Source organism: Toxotes jaculatrix, chromosome 12, assembly GCF_017976425.1.
Source record: "Toxotes jaculatrix isolate fToxJac2 chromosome 12, fToxJac2.pri, whole genome shotgun sequence".
NCBI classification, from domain to species: Eukaryota; Metazoa; Chordata; class Actinopteri; family Toxotidae; genus Toxotes; species Toxotes jaculatrix.
This window is the reverse complement of record NC_054405.1, coordinates 6,186,048-6,206,496: the sequence shown is the minus strand read 5'-3', so window position 1 is coordinate 6,206,496 and position 20,449 is coordinate 6,186,048. Positions and strand designations below refer to the sequence as shown.

Sequence of the window (20,449 nt, the reverse complement as noted above, 5' to 3'; positions counted from 1 at the left end):
CTAAATGGTTTCCAGACTAAGGCCTGAGGCAGGATTGTCTCTTAAAACGTTCTGCATAACTGGGGACTGTGAATATTTTTGAGGGAGATTTTATTCTGCCAGCTTCTGAACGCCCAGCCTAGAACAGAGGGAGATCCTGATTGTAATTAATGTTTACTAAGACATACCAATGCAAGATGGAATTTTCAATGAAAGCCATGAATCCTTGTTCGGCACAGAGCATTTTAATTGATTCAACCTGAGCAAACAGTCTGCCTCCCTCTGTTTATTTTTCTGTTTTCTGAGGAGAAGCAGGATGATGATGTGTGCGGAGGAAAGAAGACAACATGATGGGCAGAAAATCGTGGTCTCCTCCCAACAACTCAGCCATTGTTTACTTGCTGTGAGTCCAGGCTCACTGGCACACAGAGTTTAAAGAAACTGAATTAATCCGTTTCTTATGATTCTCACCTGCACCGTTACAGTTTTCAGCAAATGCATTGTGTCGGCTAGAGTGTGGTAAAACTGTTTCTGTGATCTGTGGAAAGATTTGGCCATGATTCTGCTTTCTATCACACAGCAGGGACCAGGATGGGGGCAACAGTGAATGAGTGGAGCTGTGAAGGACTCTGTCAGCTGTGACAGACAGCTCTGGGTTTTGGTGTTGTCATCAGTTGTCCATAGAAAGGTTTTTTTTTTCCCCAGCCACAGACAGCTTCTGGATTGCCAGTCAAAACAGAAGAAAATATTTAAAATTCACAATCCTTGTAATGTAATGTAATATGATAATGTATTATTAGCGAATTTATTGCCATACATTCTTGTGTTTCTTGTGTTGTTTAGCTACAGAGACATGGCTCTACAGATGGCAGTGTTGGTCGGTTGGTCCACCACATTGGCCCAGACTACTGGATGTGTTGCTGTGCAACTTGATGCATTCAGGGTCCTTGGAGGATAATCCTATAACTTTTGGTGATTTTCCTGGAGCATCATCATTGATCTGACAGTGTTTATCATAGTGACATGTCACTATAACCATTAGATTAAACTCACCACAGGGCGAATTGTATTAACTGTGGTGATCCTATTTTATTATGAAGTCAGACTTTTATTTTGTCTACTTTGGTTTATGACCAAATACCTGCCAAACTAGGGACGTGCTCATCAGCCTCAGCTGTAGAGTGTGTTTAGTGTTAATTAACAAGTGTTAGCAAGCCAACTTGCTAAAATAAGATGGTGAACATGGTGAACAATACACCCAATAATCATCAGCATGTTAGTATGGTGACATTAGCATTCAGCTCAAAGCACCACTGTGCCTAAGTAGAAACTCATAAGCCCCTTACATGGCTGTGGAGTCTTTTTCTTGTTGAGAAAATGTCACAAGAACAAACCACACAACTGGAAATTTACCAACAGTATCTTGGTTGTGCCTGGGACTGTATTTTTCCCCTCCAGATGATAGTAGTCACAACTATAGCACTGCAGCATGACACTGGACAGACCTGCAATCAGCACCCAGAGGTTACCTGTCATTGCATCATCTGGTGCCCTGAGTCCATAATGCAGAGCAGACTGCCCTCCCTCCAGACCTGCTCCTCCCTCCCTTTCCCATTAGCACCTGTTTCCTAGATGCTCTCAACAGTTGCACAGCTGTCACAGCCTCACAGCCTCCAGTACACTGACTCTCAACCTTCCCTTTATGGCTGTCTGGTTGTTGTAAATAGAGGTGAGCAGATGTAAAAGGCTATTGTTCTTGGTATTATCTCTTACTATCTTTGGTACTGTTGTGTCTTCAGTTTAATAAAGCTAAGGTCACAGGCACTGATACATAAAGGTACATTAAAGATTGGTAGGTTGTCAATCATCCAGTAATATTAGCAAGAACAGTAGTTTTTACATTAGGTTTTCATCTATTATTGTTGCCCTTTTCGAAAAAGTAATATCCATTATTGTATTTTATGAAGGTGGTAAACTGTTCCTGAGGTTGAAGAATCCCAACACTAACCCGAAAGTAAATTTATTCAAGTACAGTTTTTTCAGGTGCTTGTACTTATCTTGTTTTACATCTCCACACAGGCAACAGCTGCAGGCTGGAGGAATTTTGTTTCAGGTTGTCCGTTGTCTGTTGTCCTAAATTCTTGCAAACGCTATAGTTCAGGAATTTCTTTGTATTTGACACGCGGACTCAAGGATGAGCTGATTAGAATTTGGTGGTCAAAGGTCCAGGTTCCTGTAACCTTAAATAAAACGATACCTTTTCTAACCAAAAGATCCAACCAAAGGTCATCTTCACAGTGACATCATAATTTTCTGCAAAAACTCATTTCTGGTCATTATTCAACAACAGGCAGTTAGAGAATTACACCAAACTGCCTTCTCAGCACAGCAACCAGTGTACAGTAGAAGCCAGAGTTGTGTACCAATTGAGTAAAACCAGCTGTTGTTTCGCTTCTTTCCAACATGTTAGTGTTGGACCCAGGGTTATTCTCGTCTTGCTCCCCGTTTGTCACTTTATTTTTCAACCTGCTGATCTTTCCTCTTAATTGTTGTGCCCAGAGCTCTGGTTGTTGGCAGCTCTTTCACTTCCCCCAAACATGTTTGTTGCGGTCACCGTTCTCTTTGTCCTTTGTCATTACCAGCTGCAACAAGAGTGACTGAAAATGTTTTCACCTTGTGAGTCTGTGTGTGTGTGTGTGTGTGTGTCAAAATGGCAAAATGTGGTCCTGGAGACACCTGCTCTAGTGTGAACCACTACAGAGGCTTTTTTTAGTACTTTAGTATGTGTTTGTATGTCTGTCTGTCGATGGACAGATTTTGCCACTGCAATAGTGCCGTAACTGTACAAGTGCAGTCCCTAAACTTTACAGGTGTGTAGTTGAGATCAAAATGAAGACGGAGTTCAAAGATGGGAATGGTCCGACCCATGGGAGGCAATGTCAGCATGTTGACGGGTGGTGTGGTTGGTGTGATCCCATCACAAGATGGTCTCCAGTGTTTTGGTGGCTGGTAAACTTTTGTTCCAACCTCGTTGCTTGGGGAGACGATATCTTTCATCTGGCACATCAGGAAAGCTGATGTACCCAGTCATTTTAGAAAAAGTAGAATCTGGCAGCCAACATGAAAGGAAGAGTGGGTTTGTTCAGTTATTTTTATTAGCTGGAAACCTCACTTTTGTTTATTATGAGAAAGAATTTACTTTTCATACATTTAAAAGTTTTGCTCGAAAACTATCATCTTGCAGATGATAATTACATTCTGATTGCTGGATGTTCACTTGTTAGAGTATTAATTACATTTTATGTATTTTACATGTGCCACACAGCAGCCTTATCTCTGAAGCACTAGCATCCGTGTGTCAGGCTCAACCCTCACTGTAGTTCACCTCTGCTCTGTGCATACCTGTGACGTACACAGCGTGGTTGTGGCTCAGCTGTCGGTCTCGTGGCTGCTGCTATGTGTTAGGTTGTTGCTTTTGTGTGATTGCAGCTATGTGACCCCTGCTTGGATGAAATCCCATAAATGAGTGTGAGGGTTTAGAATGTGTTGAGGTGCTATTTTGAGGAGGGGGAAGGGAAGGGGTGACAGCGAGGGACAGGAGCCTGGGATGTCAGAGAGGCCCCTTGTAGCCATCCATTTGTCAGGATGTCACCAGGCCAAGGTGTAGGCTGCCATATCCACCCACATTCACATGAGAAAGAGAGAGAGAGAGAGAAAAAAGAGAGATTAGCAAAGTAGTTTTGGCTCGAGTTGGGCACTAATGTATTTTTCAGAAGGACAGGTGCTGAGCTGCCAGTTGCACTTTAAAAAGATGATGATGTTGGTGCTTGTTTGTTAATCATTTATATGGGCCAGGCTGTATCTGGAGATGACATTGAAATATAATATGCTAAATTAATCCCCTTATGTGCAGCAGTAATGACCTAACATCGTATTAAACAACCTAATGTCGTGCATCTCACTTTGCCAGGCCTGCTGTCAGTCCCTCTGCGGAGCACAGCATAGTGCAAAGACTGGTTCAAAGATCTGAGCCACGTGCCTCTCATATGGCTGCACCAATCCAAATATCTTGCTGATGAAGGACCATTAACCAACCAATACACAGGCCTATTAACTATGCAGGCTCAATGTGTTATCAGCAGCACATTAAAAAATGCTAACAGTACATACAGCTGCACGGTGCTAATGAGCCGTGGTCCACTGCAGGACAGTAACAACAAAGGTGAGAAACAGAGCAGGAAGGAGGCCCGCAAACCAATTAACTGTTATCTGATATCTTATTGCATTTTTTAATAACATTTTTAAGGGTCGGAGTTTCCTCACCTACATTTGTCATACTGTTATATTTTCGTGTTATCATATTAGATTCAGTTCAGCCAGATCAGATGATTACATGCTGCGGTGTAGCTTTAACCATGTGGGGAAATACAAATCAGGAGTGGTGGAGTGTGTGCAGCTAATACACTGTGAACAGTAGGATATGGCTCACCTTGGGATAATGAGATATCCCCCTTTGCCCCACGCTGGGTCCCCTGACATCCAGTCTTAATAATTGGCTTTCCTGCACACACACACACACACATACATCCAGCTGACCCTCCCGAAACCCTCCTATACCCCGTTTACCTCTTAAATCTGGCTTATAGCTTTTGCCTCCCCAACTAACCCACATATGCACAGGCCTCATTCTCTGCTGTAATGCTCCACCAAGCAGGGTGAGCTAGTTAGAAACCATAGTACTACTGAAACGCTGAGAAACAGCAGGGCTCCACATTTTGAGCAAACCAAGTGGGAATTCCGCTTATTTGTTTCCAGGGATGAAGAAGACTGACAAATGAACCCTCACGGGAGGGAAACTGGTGTATACTCCTCTTCTCTTCTTCCCCGCTCCGCCTGGCCCTGGAGTCTTCATTATGACCAGAATAGACACCTTCTTTTTAGCGTGTTAGCACATTCTCAAAACAAGCCGTGGACCTCAGGGACTCAGAGGTGGAGCTGGGAGACTTGAGAATTGGGAATTTCTCCTCTCCCGTCTGCTGCGGTGAAGTTGTTTGCCAGCAGCAGTCTCTCTTGACCGGTAATAGCATTTGTAAGTGGAGAAGACTGACATGGATCGGGGAGGGGGGTGGATTTAAGGGCTGCTGGGCTTTCTTGTTCATTGATGCACGTGAGGGTTGAACAGGGATGTGTTTTGTGTGCAGACTGCCAAAGAGGAGATATAGTTTCTCTGTAAGGGTTTAAAGACAAATGCCTTTCTGCATGATGTGGGGACTTTTCTTCAGTGTGCTTGCCCAAAGACAGCTAACAGAGACTATTAAAAAATACACTTCAGCCTGGCAAAGCGTGCCTTTTGTCTCCTGACGGGCTGGCAGATGTCCCAGTAAGCTCACCCACACAGAGCAGGAGTCAATAGCTGTTATTGTTGATATTGATTGTGATCTTGCTCTAGGAATTACCTCCTCTGACCCTTAAGTACAATATCACATGCACCTGGGGCTGCTAATACCTCGCTTAGCATTTTAATGATAATAGACGGAGGTTCTCGTAGAGCTCTGTTAGCCCAGCCTACTCCCACTGGAGTTGGTCAAGAGGGACTAGTGTGTCAGTGAGATGGAAGCCCGCTGTGACAGGCTGCAGCTCTGCAGAGCCGCCTGCTGTCTCAGCCCAGGGGAACTGGGTCCCATCTACACCTCTTTGGCAGGTAAAGGATTTAGCTGGCTTCGGTAAGGGGGAGGAGGAGACCTCGCTTCTGCCCCTAAACCCCCCTGAGGCCTGGGGAGAGTTAATTACAGTTTATGTATGCACTGTCAACCCCCATGAGCCTCTCTGCCTCTGGAGCAGCCGAGCTGACTGCTGGTTTCTGAGCACTTTGTTCTGTAGGAGGAGGTCCCTGCAGAGAAATACCCTGGATGGAACATATTAGCTATTGTTTTGTGTGACTTCAGTGTACAGCAGTCGTTTTTCATTCCTTGGATTAAATGACACTTTGGACATAATGGAGTCCACCCAGGGCTTCTAATGGCAGGTAATTGCCAGTTTTCGGCAATTACTGAAAGTCCATAAAACTAATCCTTACCTTATCAGACAGCAAGCGAAATGTGCGCCCGTCCTTCATGCTCGATGAAAAAGTGAATTAATGACTGCAGTGTTGTTATTCTGCAGTGTCCTGTAATATGCAGTCATCAATCTCAAAGCCGTTTAGCACGAGGTAAAGAACAAACACCAGATACCATCAAAGATAAATATTTAAGCTTAACTGTGCTTTTTTTTTGGATAAAGTAACTTTTGAGGAGTTGTCAGTGAAAAAGAAGAAAGGTAACAGCAACTTGACATTTGTCAGCTATGCAGATGTACATTCAAATGTGCATAAAGCACAATTCAGCTACAGTTTGTTTCTATATACAGTAGATCTGTAACACCAGTTGTTAGTGGTAGGCACATGCAGAAACATCCGACCAAAATACATTTAATTTGTCCTGCAAGTGGAAGTTCTGACATCCAAAAAACTTGTGTTGTGAATCTTGTGTACGATACAAACTGATTTAGCCTGAACAAGAAAAACACATTTCAGCTGCATAGTTTCTCCTGAGGGATGGTGCTAAAGGCTGCGTGAAAGGGTTTGGGAAGGAACTGGTGCTTGTGCTGGCAACAGTGCAAACCCCAGCAGGGTGTGTCAGTATGAGAAGGGAGAGTAGGAAAAAAAAGTGTGTGTGCCAGGTTGTGGGGCTGTGTGTCAACTCAAAGCACACACACACTAAGTAAAGCGAAGGAGACGCCAGTTAGAAAGACAAGAGCCTACCGAAGGCTTGCTGCTCACACACATCATCTGTGTCAGAGCAGAAGATGTTCATTTACCTGATCACTGACAGAGCTCAGCACCTGTGCTTCATGTATGTGCGTCACAAAGCCATGATCTTGTACAGTGTTTTGATTTTCAGCTGGTTCTAATCCACTAAAATTGAATGTCCATTGCATTCACCAACATCAATGAAAATGAATTTTTCTGCTGTTTTCCAACATTTTGTTCAAATGGACCACCAGCTTGAAAACTAAGATGTGTTATTGTAGATGCAGTTTTTATTCACACAGTTTTTCTCTTTGTTTTACACAGTTCCAGATTTTAGCATCGATGTGCTCTCCACCAATGGCAGCCAGGAGCCTCACGGCCCAGGCCTCCTCAAGGTGTCAGGCCTAGAGCGCAGTCAAGAGAGGAGCCAGGAGAGCTGCAGGGACCCCCAACCCCCTGCATCCAGCACCCCCAGTCAGCCTTCGCCCACTCAAGACCTCCCCCTTTCCCAGCCACAGCCCCAGCCGTCCATCCCTGGGCCCCTGTCCCCTCATTGGACCCAGGCGAACGGCCCTACTCAGGCTCCGGCCTCGACCCACCTGCCCCCACGTTCAGAGGCTCTCCCCAGGCCTCAGACGCCCGCAGCCCTGCCTCTCGCCCAGGGCCAAGAGCCCTCGCCGCCCCCCCCTCCCCGGTCCCAGCACCAGCCTGAACTGCTGTCCCACCCCCGGCCGCCACCGACGCCGATCCTTCACCCACATCCACCATCACCTGCCCTCCCGACACACCACCCTCACCAACAACATCCCAGTCAGGCAGGGCCCCACCGGCCCCCGTCGCGCTGCCACCCCCGGCCCCTTTCTGCCTACAACAGCCTCAACCTCAACGGTCACAGGTAAGGCTAATATCAGACGACCTCACACATCGACAGATCAGTTAATTACACAAGACACTCACATCTCTCATATTCTCATGTGTTCTGATGCAGAAACTTTCGTGCAGTGCAGTACAGACAAAACCTCCACATTCATACACACTATTCATACATACTTGAAAATACTAGAATATCTCTTGAGCCCAAAGTATGCACAGTGCCCTGTCAGTGTGGAAATTGCTAGGCAGAGCTTTGAGGCCCTGAGCCAAATAGTAGCACTGATTATTAACAGTGAAATAAAAGGGCCAAACTGGTGCCCTGAGTGCCTGTGATTTATTAGCCACCCACACTGTCATCGGGGCTCTGAACAGATTCCAGCCTCCATCGATTAACATCAGTTAGCTACCGGCACTATGAGCGATGGTTTATTCTCACCCCGAGCCAGTACCATACTGTTTTTTATTTTATTGATGAGGTTATTTGTGCATGGAGAACAGGAGGAAAATGGGCTCAAAGTTGTATTATTCTGTCGAGATAAAATTAAAATTCTTCAGAGGGCCGTTAATTTTCTCAAGTTATTGAAAATCCTCAGTGGAACTCCACTTCAAGTACACCATCGTCACGGTAATTTTTCACGATTAAAAATAACAACAATAGAACAAGTGCAAGGCTAAGTTTAGTCTGTTGTGTCCTATATCTGTTGAGAAGCACTGAGGCCTAAGAGACTCTTCATTAATTTAAGACTCCAGGACTCCAGCATAGCTCCTTCAGAACCCACTCAGTCCCAACAACAGCTCTGCCTCGCAGGCTCTCAGGACTTGGCTTTGCCTCCCACTCTCTGTGCCAGCCCTGCCAGTCTGCCAGTGCGCCAACAGGGCCTGGCACCCGCTGTGAATAATCACGGCTGGGGCCCACAGTGAAGAGCGAGCGCTGCAAATGAGCTTTTAGGTTTAGTGCGTGGAGCTGTGGAGATGCAGGCTCTGTGGCTGCCCCCGGGGAAAACCCACACACACTACAAAAGACTGTTTGCTTACACATGCATACACATCCTCTCTCCCTCTCATCCCATTTCCGATGCACATGTTCACTACCTGGCTCTGGAGGAAGTGCCTTAACAGAAGCTGTTCAAAGACAGATGCTCGTTCTGTTATGCTTGCCAGCGGTGGTTTATTTGCATCTGAGGGTGCTGCGAATGTGGTGTTTTCGCAGATCATGTTTGCCCTGGATTCTGTGAAGCACAAGAGAGAAGCAGGGAGGCGTTTGTAAATGGAGGACAGTTGAGGTGTGAAAACACTGTGCTGGGAATTGGACGTCGGAGCAGATGGAGATTAGGGGATGGATGTGGAGGAACAAGTGTTAATTTTGACTGATCACGTCTGGCTTAACCTGGATCCTTTCTCCATTTTTCTCCCCCCTCCCCTCTGTCTTTACAGCAGCAGCAGGAGCAGCACCCCGGGCACCAAGCCCCACGGGCCCCCTGGTCCCTCCTTTCACCTCCCCCACCACCCGCCTCCTCCCGCGGCGGCTGCTACAGCAGCAGCCTCCACTTTCCCTCTGCCCTTGGCGGCCAACCAGAGCACCCCCCACAGCTTCCCCCCTGCCTTGCAGTCCTCGCCACACCCACATCACCCCAATATGTTTGCTCCTCCAGCAGCTTTGCCTCCACCACCACCACTGACGTCTAGCACCCTGCCAGTACCTGGACATCCTGCTGCTGGGAGTGCCTACTCAGGTAAACATCAAAGACTGCCAGAAAATATACCCACACTGCCCCCAAGTGGTGTGGCAGGGGACTGCACATTAGGCCAACAAGAAAAAAAACAAAAAGCAGTCTCTTATTTTAGTCAGTTGTTGCATCAGCACTGTTGCCAGGAGGGTTGAGACATATGAGAGTAAACAAGGAATCATTACAGAGCACCATTTGATTTTAAAGTGTTTGAGATGTGGAGACAGATGGACAGAATGTTACTCTGGTAATTATTTAAAGAAACAAGCAGCTGAGTCCAAGATTATCCACATGTACTCCATGCACAGGGTTTTGTGCGTTTATAGTTGTGTGGACAGTTCAAGTTCACACTGTCTGTCATGCTCTGATTGATTGATTCTCACACACCAGTAATATCCACCAGCAAGTCAGGCCACATAGCAAAAGCGATTACAGACCCCATGCACATTTCCTCGCTGTGCTGCCGAGCTAAATGTCAGGGTCAGCGTGGGAGGAGGAGGGGGGAGGAGGAGGGCTCGCCTTTAGCAATGTTCCAAGAACTTCCATTTTCACCTGGAATGCTGTTCATGTGCGAGAAATCAATTTGGTCAATACGGAACGGAGCGAGCTGGATTTTGTTCAAAAGATACTAATGAAATTTTTATGAAGAGAAAATTCCACCCCCACTCCCAGTCCAATAAAGCCTGAAATTAATGCAGAAAATACTGTAGTGAGTCGCTGTGGAATAGGAAGGATAAGGTTACTCTGGAGGAGACATAATCTCTCAAGGCAGGTTTTGTTGAATTTTGAAGAAAAGCCAGTGATTACTTGAAATCCATTCTTTCTCCACAGGCTGCGCAGAGGTTATTAGAACAACAGATGTTGTTCTCTCAGAGGGGCTGTAGCGTATCAAATCACAACATTTGACAGTTCCAGCAGTCAGACAGTCGTAATCATCTCAAGGCTCACTTTAATTTAAAATGACACGCTGATAATCACAGTCATTTCCTGGTTGTTAATAGATTTTTTTATAGATTAACTTTGACATGTCTTCCTATTTGATGACATATGTAGCTCTCACATCGAGGTCCAGGCCCCTCCAGGGGTCTCTGAGGGGCTTCCAGCTGGACCTGGCAAAATGAAGAATACTTTAATTTCACTATAATTAAATTGCCTAGAATATGTCTTAATTAGAGACACATAAATAACTAAGTCTAATTACAATTTTTCCTCTCAGACCTCAACTTTTTATGTATAACTAGACAAAGTTTAACTTGAAAAACTATCTATCACAACAAAATTCTTAGCATATGGGTGTCCATGGGAGAAAACCTTTCATAAGGGGTTATGAGGCCATTAACGGTCTATTCAGGGTCTGTTCAGTCTGTTCAGTCTGTTGTGTAAGAATGTTTCTCGACAGCCACCGATCAAACCCAGTCCTAATCCTGCCCTCTCGCTTCTGCTTCTCCAGAGCAAGACCTTCTGCGCCAGGAGCTCAACACCCGTTTCCTGGCCTCCCAAAGCGCCGACCGCGGCGCCTCACTGGGCCCTCCGCCCTACCTGCGCACCGAGTTCCACCAGCACCAGCATCAGCACCAGCATCAGCACCAACACACCCACCAGCACACCCACCAGCACACCTTCACGCCCTTCCCCCACGCCATCATGCCCACCCCAGCACCGCCTATGGTGCGTACCCCTGCCAGAAATGTGAGGATAAGTAGAACGCAACTCTGTTGGGTTGGAGAGAGGGGAGGGGGGGGGGGTCAGTGTGAAAAGAAATTTACCATAACCAAAGATTTTTTTATATGTCTTCTCATAATGACTTTTAAATGTGTAGAGAAATTTGGCAGGCATGGCACTGGAAGTGTTTTCACATTGTGGGCATGCGAGTGAAGATTTTACACAGTTTGACATGTGTGTGAGCGGCACACTGTAGGGACCTGTGAGTTTCTGTGGAGGCCTTTCAGTGATGACCACGTGTGTCCGTCCACACCACAATGATGCCTTTATTCTCCCAGAAAGCCTTTCTAGTGTTTTCTCTGGCACACTCTGGACTCTAGACTTCAACGCCGTTATTTTCTAAATTGGCAATAACTTGCCCAAAAAGCATGTTAACTTCTGAGCCAGCTCTCAGAACATAATGCACTTAATTCATTCTGAATTTAATGACATCATTTGGTCCCATTTGGGGGTTTTCATTACTGGCAAATGCCTTGTGTTAAGAGCCCTGCTGTTTGTAGGGGGAGACCACAGGCAATGGATGGCTGGACCTAAAACTCACACAAACACACAGAGATTCGTAACTGCCTGGCCCACAGAGGGTTTGCTTGGCTCTGATGATACCTCAAAGGCAGCGTGGCGAGGCCTCTGACAGCTAATGAGGCCATAAAAAGGCTCTTTATGGCTGCAGTGTTTAGTCTTGACTGGGGAAATATTCGCCCTGAGCCTGCGCTGCACCACTAAAAGGAGACCAAATGAGAGACAGAGCCCATGCTAGTTTACAAGGGTCTTCAGATAATCACGAAAAGGGGGAGGACAAAAACAATCTGGCTCGGGAAGTGGTTGAACTTTAATCCCTGGTTGACATGTTTAATCATAATCTTAATCTGTAAGCATGATTTTATTTGTAAAATACAGTTAGTGATATAATTTGTGTTGGCCTGAAATGACCCTGGGTCTCGGCCTTGTGACAGTGTGTACGTATGTAGGTTATCATGTCTTCTCTACATATCTGTACTTAGTTCTTTTTCATTTCTCCTACAGTTTGACAAATACCCAACAAAAGTTGACCCCTTCTACAGACACAGTGTGAGTTGACCTACCGTGTACTGTCTGTCTGCAGAGCAGTTTGTTGCTTGCCCATTATGCCATTCCAGCCCATGCTAGTTAGTGTTACAGTTGCGTGTGTGTGCGTGCTTGTGTGTATGTGTGTGTAGTGGATTCCATGAAAGTGCTCATCCGCTTCTTAATGGATACTGTAAGCATCCTAGCTGTACCATTTCACCCTTCAGCCTCAGCGAATGTTGTGATTAATGAAACGATACTGGATTCTTAGACCTTGGAGCAACGAGATTTATTGTGTGTGCATGTAACGATGAAATTATTATGCGTAGAAATGAATACAGAAAGAGACAGCAGCTCCATTACAGAGGAGACAGCGTTATTGCCAGAGGAATACTATATCTTTGTCTCGCTTACTACTCTTCATTTGTATTTGTCTGCTAACGGCAGTGGCTTGCTCATTAGTACTCACTAAAGGGGGCGCACACTGGCCCCCACCACAATTTGGTGAAGCTTCCACACACCTGCTGTGTGTGTCTGCTGAAGAATGCTTTTTCTTCACACTGCCCCTCATTTTAATAACAGAAAAATCATGTATCTGTATTCAGATCAACCCTGATGTTACAGAGTGCTGTTAGTTTATTTTGAAGCGCTTCACGTCTGATTCTCAGTGTTTCCTCACTCTTATTATGGTAGCAGCAAATACCTTGAAGCTATTTCCTCTCTGTAGACATAGTGATGTCTTGAAATATGACGCACAGAGAAGCACAAGTTGCATTTAAAACCTTCCAGCATAGCCTCAAGAGCTTCTGATATCTCATCCTGGTTTTTGCACCATCCATGATTAAAGCAACTCTAGCATGCAAATGAAAACGAAAAACATTCTGTGCTTCCACTAAGGCTAATGTGACTGACAAGAACAATCATGCTGAGTAGTTGATTACATGTCTGTTACTTTTCTGGATAATGTTGTGGAAGCCTTGAGCACTTGTTTAGTTTACATGCGTTTTGCTTGTATTACAGCATTCTAGTTTTCATATCAAAGGAGTGTTTTCCCTTATTTAAATCCACTGGGAATGAGCAGGGAATATTTTTGAAACTCGCAGTTTGTGAAACATGTAGGCAATCATTTGAAATTTTCCACACTGAAGCAGTCTGGGAAAATTCTGCTCATCCGTCACTATAACCCGTTCGTTCCATCTCCTCCTCGGCCTCATGAAGCTGTTGTCCTGCGTCTCGCTGACAAACTGAAACATCCTCACACCTCCTCTCCCCCTCTTCTTCCTCAGCTCTTCCACTCCTACCCACCAGCCATGTCTGGCCTCCCACCTGTCATCCCTCCAACCGGGCCCTTCGGCTCGCTGCAAGGCGCCTTCCAGCCCAAGGTAAAAACGCACATTGACACCACCGCACACCTACAGAGAGACAAACTGAAAACAGGAGTTATTTACAGAGAATCTTGTTTCGATCTGTGTCTGGTGCTCTCTAGACCTCTAATCCACTGGATGTGTCCACGAGACCTGGAGCCGTCCCACACACATTCTTACAGAAGGACCCCAGGGTAAGAGCGCACACACACTAAAACATAACACTCACAATGTGGAGGTAACCTTTGGACTCTCTGTATATGTTGCATAAGCCTTCTAGTCATCAGATGAAGGTTTTCAGCATTAAACTATGTCACTGAGAAGAATTCAGATGCAGTTTGTAGACTTCACGTGTTCCTACCTCTGCTCAGCTGCCGTGTTTGTCTGTATTTGTATGCAGAGGGAACCCTGTTTACCACCCGTGTGCTAATTACTCCTCAAAGGCTTTAATTTTAAAGGGAAATTTTAACATTTCTATTTGGTTCATAATGAACACTACACACAGAGACTAATTAGAAGCAGCTTGATTGAAAGCAAAATAACTCAACCTCTTTTCCCTCCTGCTCCCTCCTGTAGCTAACGGATCCATTTCGGCCCATTCTCAGGGTGAGTGCTCACTCCCTGCAGCGTCTGAGTCTCCTGCACACACACACACACACACACACACATACAATAACAGCCATGATATCTTAAAGGGTTTTTGCTAATGGAGTTAATAGTGTCTTTAATTAAGTGAGAGCTGCACTTGGAGGCTGCACAGCTCATTTAGGAGACCAGTGCATGTTGTGTGTTGTTAAGACTTTAAACGTACATTGCTTAACAGTCCCTCCACTTCCAAACAAGACCAGCTACAGCTGTAATACCAGACCTATATATGTAAAATGCTGCTCATTTCACCACATTTATCTTTGAATGTGTAAATTGGAAACTATAATATCCTGACTTGCATCTGTCATTCACAGAAAAAGAGTCAATTTGTGACATGTTTGTGTCTCTTGTTCACAGAAACCAGGGAAGTGGTGTGCCATGCATGTCCATATCGCCTGGCAGATATACCACCACCAGCAGAAAGTGAAGGTGAGGACTCATCTGACTCCTCCTGCTGCATTTTTACCAAATCTAATATAAATACAGAGTAAAGTCAGCTGTGTTCCAATTTCATTCCACATACTAACTATATACATAATAAGTATTAGTTCTATTTTTCTACAGTTAGTATATAAGAAATATTCCAGCCTACTTTACTGTTTTAGTTGAACAGGAAATTTTGCTATACGTGTACATACATAAACAATCAAACGGCAACTTTAAAATACAGCTTCACAAAGACAGTGAAATACTTTCCTAGAAATTCAATAGTTATTTCTCATGTTCTGATGAATTCCTGGAGCCGATTCACCACCATACTGGGAGACTGGTGTACATCAATAATACACACAGTCTGCATACTGACTGTTGAGTACTTTTTGGCACTTTTCAGTGTGTACACAATACACACTAAAAACATGCACAGAATTAGTGTGTGGTATGGATTTTGGACACAGCTCTATTTCCTTCAACTGGGAAACTCTTCAGGAGAATTTGGCTGCAGCAGCGTGTCAGTTATATTCCTGAATAATTACTCCTGCAGAAATGAGTCATCTTTTAAATTCCTCTACTCCTGTTTCTTTTATCGGTGCTTCTCTTCTTCACTACAACATCTGTGATCAAAATCATAATGTAAAGACAGATGCAGACCTTTGGACTCATTTGACAGACATGAGATTTGTGAAAAGAATTTTATTGCTGCACAGTACAGGTCACTGAACAAAGCACTTCTCAAATAATTAAAATGACAAGTAGTTTAAATTGTATGGCTTCTGCAGTCATAACCATAACCATTTCTTGAGGTTATAATTGCGGGTCCATTAAGAAAAGGACACTGCTTGGTAAATGAGTGTAACCTGGCAGAGAGAGGGACTCAGGTTTGGTTCCAGTAACATCCCACAGTGTATCCTCAATCCTCATCTTACAATACTCACTCACTGTGATGTACTTAACATAAAACAAACATTTCTCTGCCCTCTTCTTAACCTTAACATACACAGAGATAACTTAATGGCAGAGTATAAATGGGGTTTTACATGTGTCTCTCTCTGTCGCTCTGGCGTCTTCCAGCAGCAGATGCAGGTTGACCCTCACAAGCTAGACTTTGGCCTCAAGCCCGAGTTCCTGAGTCGACCTCCAGGCCCCGGCCTCTTTGGCGCCATCCATCACCCCAGCGACTTGGCACGGCCCGCCACGCTCTTCTCCGCTGCAGGTGAGTGTGTCAGATCTCTGGGCAAAAAGACTGATTGAAGGTTAACAACAGTAGCCTCTGACATACAGCAGCTGTCAATCGTTTCCTGCTGCTCAGGCTGAGCTGTTGTCTGTCCAAATTGTTGTTTCTGAGTTCAGCTGTGAACAGCACAAGACAGCACAACCAAAAGAATTTATGTACAACATTGAAATAATAAGAATGACAATCTGTATAGATGCTGGTGTTGTGCATCTCCCTTTGGTCAATCAGGTACTAGAAGCTGAAGGCACATATGAGGCTCATTAGTTCTGCAGGTATTTGGTCATAAACTAAAGTATTGGACAAATTCAAACTTTGACCAGATGGTGGTGCTGGAGGAAAATTAAAGGCTCAATCTAGAGGAGGACGTTAATGTCTGAACCAAATTTTGCTCCGATCCCTCAAGTATATGTTGAGGTCATTTAACAGATGATTGAAATTTTTTGACCTGGTGGTGGCGCTAGATTAAAAGTCAGGGGATCACCAAACTCAGTGGCATTCATCCCCTGGGGACCTTGAATGTCTTTACAAAATATTTGTTTTGGAGACATCTCAGTCTGGACCAAAGGAGGAATGACCAACCAGCACTGACATTCCAAGAGCCACACTGGATCACAAGATGTTTAGTTCTCAGCCCAGCAGGCACCACCCAAGGTGTGAACGGTTTCAGTTGCTCCCAGAGGTGGGATAGGGATGGGGTTAAATGTTTGAGCTCTCTAAAGAGTCAATCAACCGAGATAGGTTACGATGACATGGATGAATGAGAACTTGCACGCACTTGTCAAATTACAGTTTCCAAGTCAAGAATAAACTTTCATGCCAAATGAACACGGTTGATAATATCACAGCCAGTGTGGCAGCTGTGGCTCAGGAGGTAGAGCAGGTCATCCTTGGGCAAAATACTGAACCCCAGACTGCCCCTAAAGTATCATTGGTGTGAGTGTGTGTTACTAAAGCACTGTGTGAATGTGTGACTATGACATGTAGTGTGAAGTGCTTTGAGGGGTCCCATTAAGTTAGAAAAGTGCTAACTAAATGCAGTCCACTTACCATTCTCTCTCTGCCTCCTCAGGTCCTACACACCCATCTGCAGGTCCCTTCGGTCATCCACCCCACCATCCTGGAAACTTCCTCACCCCAGCGTCTCACTTAGGTAAGAGGACTCTTCAGTTCTCCTCAGCCTCATTCTGAAAAAAAAGGAAAGTTAAGATGTTGATTGTATGCTTGGTAACATGCTGTGTCTCCCACCAGAACCTTTCCCTAGGCCTTCATCATTTGGAGGACTGGGATCTCTCAGCTCATCAGCCTTTGGAGGACTGGGAAATCCAGCACTAAGTGAGTTTCAGCCTCATGAATGATACTGTTTGTCATCATACTGTCAGTCACTGTTAAAGAATCACTACAGCTGGAATAGAAAAAAGATTAAACTCTTAGTTATTGTTAGTCAGGCCTTATGAGAACATCAGCAGGACAGAATTAAAATACAGACACACCAGACTAAGATGTCGAGATACGCATTTAACTTGTGTCCTGCCGTGTTTTTCCACGTGTTGAATCCCTAACAGCGGCCAACTCAGTATTCGGCCATAAAGACGGCCCCAACGCACAGCAGCACTTCAACAGTAGCAGTAACAGCAGCCACCAGGAGCCGTGGAACCGCCTGCACCGTACGCCACCCTCCTTCCCCACGCCACCACCCTGGCTGAAACCCGGGGACTCTGAGAGGAGCACCTCAGTCAGCTCACACGAGAGGGACAGAGAGTCTGACAAGCGGGACTCGTTGGTCAGTAAAGACGACAAGGACAGGTGGGTGCACTACAGCAGGAGATGGTGATTACTCTGCCATCACTCCTGTGTACTTCTTCTGTTGTAATGTAATGCAGTCCTGTATTCTGCATATTTTAGCTTAGAGTTTGGAATGAAAATGGAAAATTCTCAGTTAAACTTTTGAACGGTAGTTACTGGTACTGACAGGGGGACTTTCTTTGTATTTGTAGGGACTCTGTAGAGAAGCGTCACCTGAGCCATCCATCACCAGTCCCTGTCAACCCCATTAGCCTCCTTGGCCACAGCCGGCCTCCTGAACACCACAGGAACCACCTGCCCCCTGCCTCTGGAGAACCTCAGAGGGACAAGGAGAACAAGGCAAAAGACAGGGAGAGGGACCACTCAGAGTCCTGGAAAGACAATGGCACGGACGACCACAAGCTCAAAGACAACCAGCACAGCGACAAAGACACACCTGTCATCCACGACGGCCGAGTGTCAGATGACAAAGTGTCCAACAGGGGGACGGCATCGCCCTACGTCCGGCAGACCAGCTTAGAACGTCCCAACAGCGGCCTGAGCAGGGAGGTCCTGGAGAAGAAGGTAGAGCTGCCGTATGAGCAGCACCAGAAGAAGAACAGTGAAGTGAAAGTGAAGGAGGAGAGGAAGGAGGAACAGGATGGAGCTACAGAGAGGCCAAGTGAGCACCCAGCACAGGCACCCTCCACGCCAAACCTCCACCCTCCCTCCTCAATGCCTGTGCCCATGGGCATGGCTGGTGTCCATCCTATCAACAGCATCAGCAGTCTGGAGAGAACTCGAGTGGTGGCACCCTTCATGGGTATCAGCCCCATCCCAGGAGCTGACAGGTTCCCCTACCCTGCCTTCCATTGGGACCCCATGAGGGACCCCTACAGGGGCCTGGACATTCACAGACGGGACCCGTTGGCCAGGGACCTGCTGCTAAGGAATGACCCTCTGCACCGGCTGGCAGCGCCACGCCTCTACGAGGCAGAGCGCTCCTACAGGGACCGTGAGCCCCATGACTTTAATCGTGACCATGCTCACCCTCTGGCCCTGGAGCAGAGGCGGGAGCAGGAGCGTGCTCAGCTGGAGGAGCGCGATCGCCTGAACATGCTCAGAGAGGACTATGAGCACGGGCGCCTCCACCCCGCAATGCACCATCCTGCCCTTGACGGACACCTCCCCCACCCTGCCCCGGGCCTCATGGCCCCTGGACTCCCAGGCATGCACTTCTCCAGGGTCAGCCCCTCGGCTGCAGCGGCTGTGGCCACCGCCCATCAGAATGGTATCCTGAACAAAACGCCACCCACTGCCTCTCTGAGTGCCCCGCCCCCACTCATCCCCACACTGGGTGCCCGGCCCGGCTCACCCAGACGGACTACGCCCCTGGCCACAGATATCAGAGACAGGCCGGCTCACAAAGACATCGAGGCACGGTGAGCTGAGTTTCAGCAGACTCTGTGCCCCTTTAGCCCTGTGCCTCACTAACACTGAACTCACACCAAGCACTTAGCTTTGGGCAAAGCAAGACTGTAATATAGCTGTGAATAACTTAATGTGGGCAGACACGTGCCCACACAATGAATTGTTTTTGTATAAAACTACAAAGAGACAATAATCATGGAACAAAAAAATACATTTTTAAGATTTTTTTCCAGTTTGCTCCAGCTTTTTGCGTTCACTCTTTCTCTTGTACAGTGACGTGGAGTAAGAATGAACAATTTTGGAATGTACAGGTACTTTAGCACTGACAGCAACGTGTAGATAATGTGTACAGTCGCTGTGCTCTCTCTGTATGGATTAAAAATCATGGTACAAATATGCAAAAGGGTGTTTTGAAAGCTTTACTTTGAACAAATGTAAACAGAGGAGTATTAAGGCAGTGATTCAGAATGTGCTTTTTGCAATTTCCTTTTAGTTTTTTTGTTTGACGCAGCTGATTAGCATTGTACCAGAGACCCCATATTCAACTATGCAACAAAAGTCTGGGCTCCCTTTCTGAAAGCTGGCCTTCTCACCACTATTGACTGTGTAACCAATACAGGACAAACAGCTGTATTCTCTCCACAACTCTGACTTAACAAATGTTGGGTCCCTGCAGCCAGAGACAAGCTTTAACTGATTTCAGCAGGATCTGTAGGCAGCAATTCGGATTAACAAAAACCTTCTCAAAAACATGTTTTCACAATTACTTTATTAAATGTGATCAATTGTGGTGACAATCCTAGAAACAGCTGATGGAAGTATTGCATTTCAAAGGATATTTAATGTTAAAAAAAAAAAAAAGCCAGCAGCACAAATGTTACAACGCTCCCTCCCTATTCCTCCTTCACTCAGTTACCACCAGTCTTGTTCTGGGGAGAATGCAGCACATTAAACACCGTGACAGCACATTAGCCCAACTGAAGGAGTGTAAAGTACATGTTTTGGAAATAGGTTCTGTTGGTCAAACAGTGTATTAAAGTGCTTTCCTAAGTTGTTGTACCTACAAAAATCAAAAGACAAAAAAAGCAAGTCTAAACTATGGACAGTTTGTTTCTAACGAGCAGAGATCTATTTTAGTAGTCCACTGAAGGTTTAGTTGTGCGCTTCAAACTCTGTGATATCATGTTGTGCAGTGTTTTTTTAATCCAACATAAAAAATGTCCACCGGAGCCATAGTGGTTAGTTGATGCGTATTTCAAAAAGATTGTTAAATGAGAAACTTTTTTTTTTTTTTTTGCCGTTTACCATGTACAGGGAAAAAAATGAAGTCTTTCTAGATCATGTACAAAAATGAGAAAAAATGAAGCGACTGAATCTTCAGCATGCTCCTCATTTAAACTTGTGTTATGTAAATTGTGTC

At 45.5% G+C, this 20,449-nt stretch overlaps 1 protein-coding gene across 6 annotated transcripts in view; it reads left to right on the top strand.

Moving 5' to 3' along the window:
• auts2a (activator of transcription and developmental regulator AUTS2 a) overlaps positions 1-19,934 on the top strand; it is a 291,081-nt gene extending 271,147 nt beyond the window's left edge. For 2 of the 6 annotated variants that reach the window (XM_041052059.1, XM_041052064.1), the window contains 13 exons: positions 7,091-7,661; positions 9,074-9,372; positions 10,817-11,055; positions 12,112-12,156; positions 13,419-13,514; positions 13,619-13,690; positions 14,073-14,102; positions 14,502-14,573; positions 15,654-15,795; positions 16,886-16,966; positions 17,065-17,148; positions 17,367-17,619; positions 17,811-19,934. In XM_041052059.1, coding sequence (XP_040907993.1) covers positions 7,091-7,661; positions 9,074-9,372; positions 10,817-11,055; positions 12,112-12,156; positions 13,419-13,514; positions 13,619-13,690; positions 14,073-14,102; positions 14,502-14,573; positions 15,654-15,795; positions 16,886-16,966; positions 17,065-17,148; positions 17,367-17,619; positions 17,811-19,044 — 3,218 coding nt within the window. In that variant the 3' untranslated portion in view covers positions 19,045-19,934. The remainder of the gene's footprint in view (positions 1-7,090; positions 7,662-9,073; positions 9,373-10,816; positions 11,056-12,111; positions 12,157-13,418; positions 13,515-13,618; positions 13,691-14,072; positions 14,103-14,501; positions 14,574-15,653; positions 15,796-16,885; positions 16,967-17,064; positions 17,149-17,366; positions 17,620-17,810) is intronic. The other 4 variants (XM_041052062.1, XM_041052060.1, XM_041052061.1 and 1 more) reach the window with 4 other exon arrangements.
• The last annotated feature ends 515 nt before the right edge of the window (positions 19,935-20,449 follow it).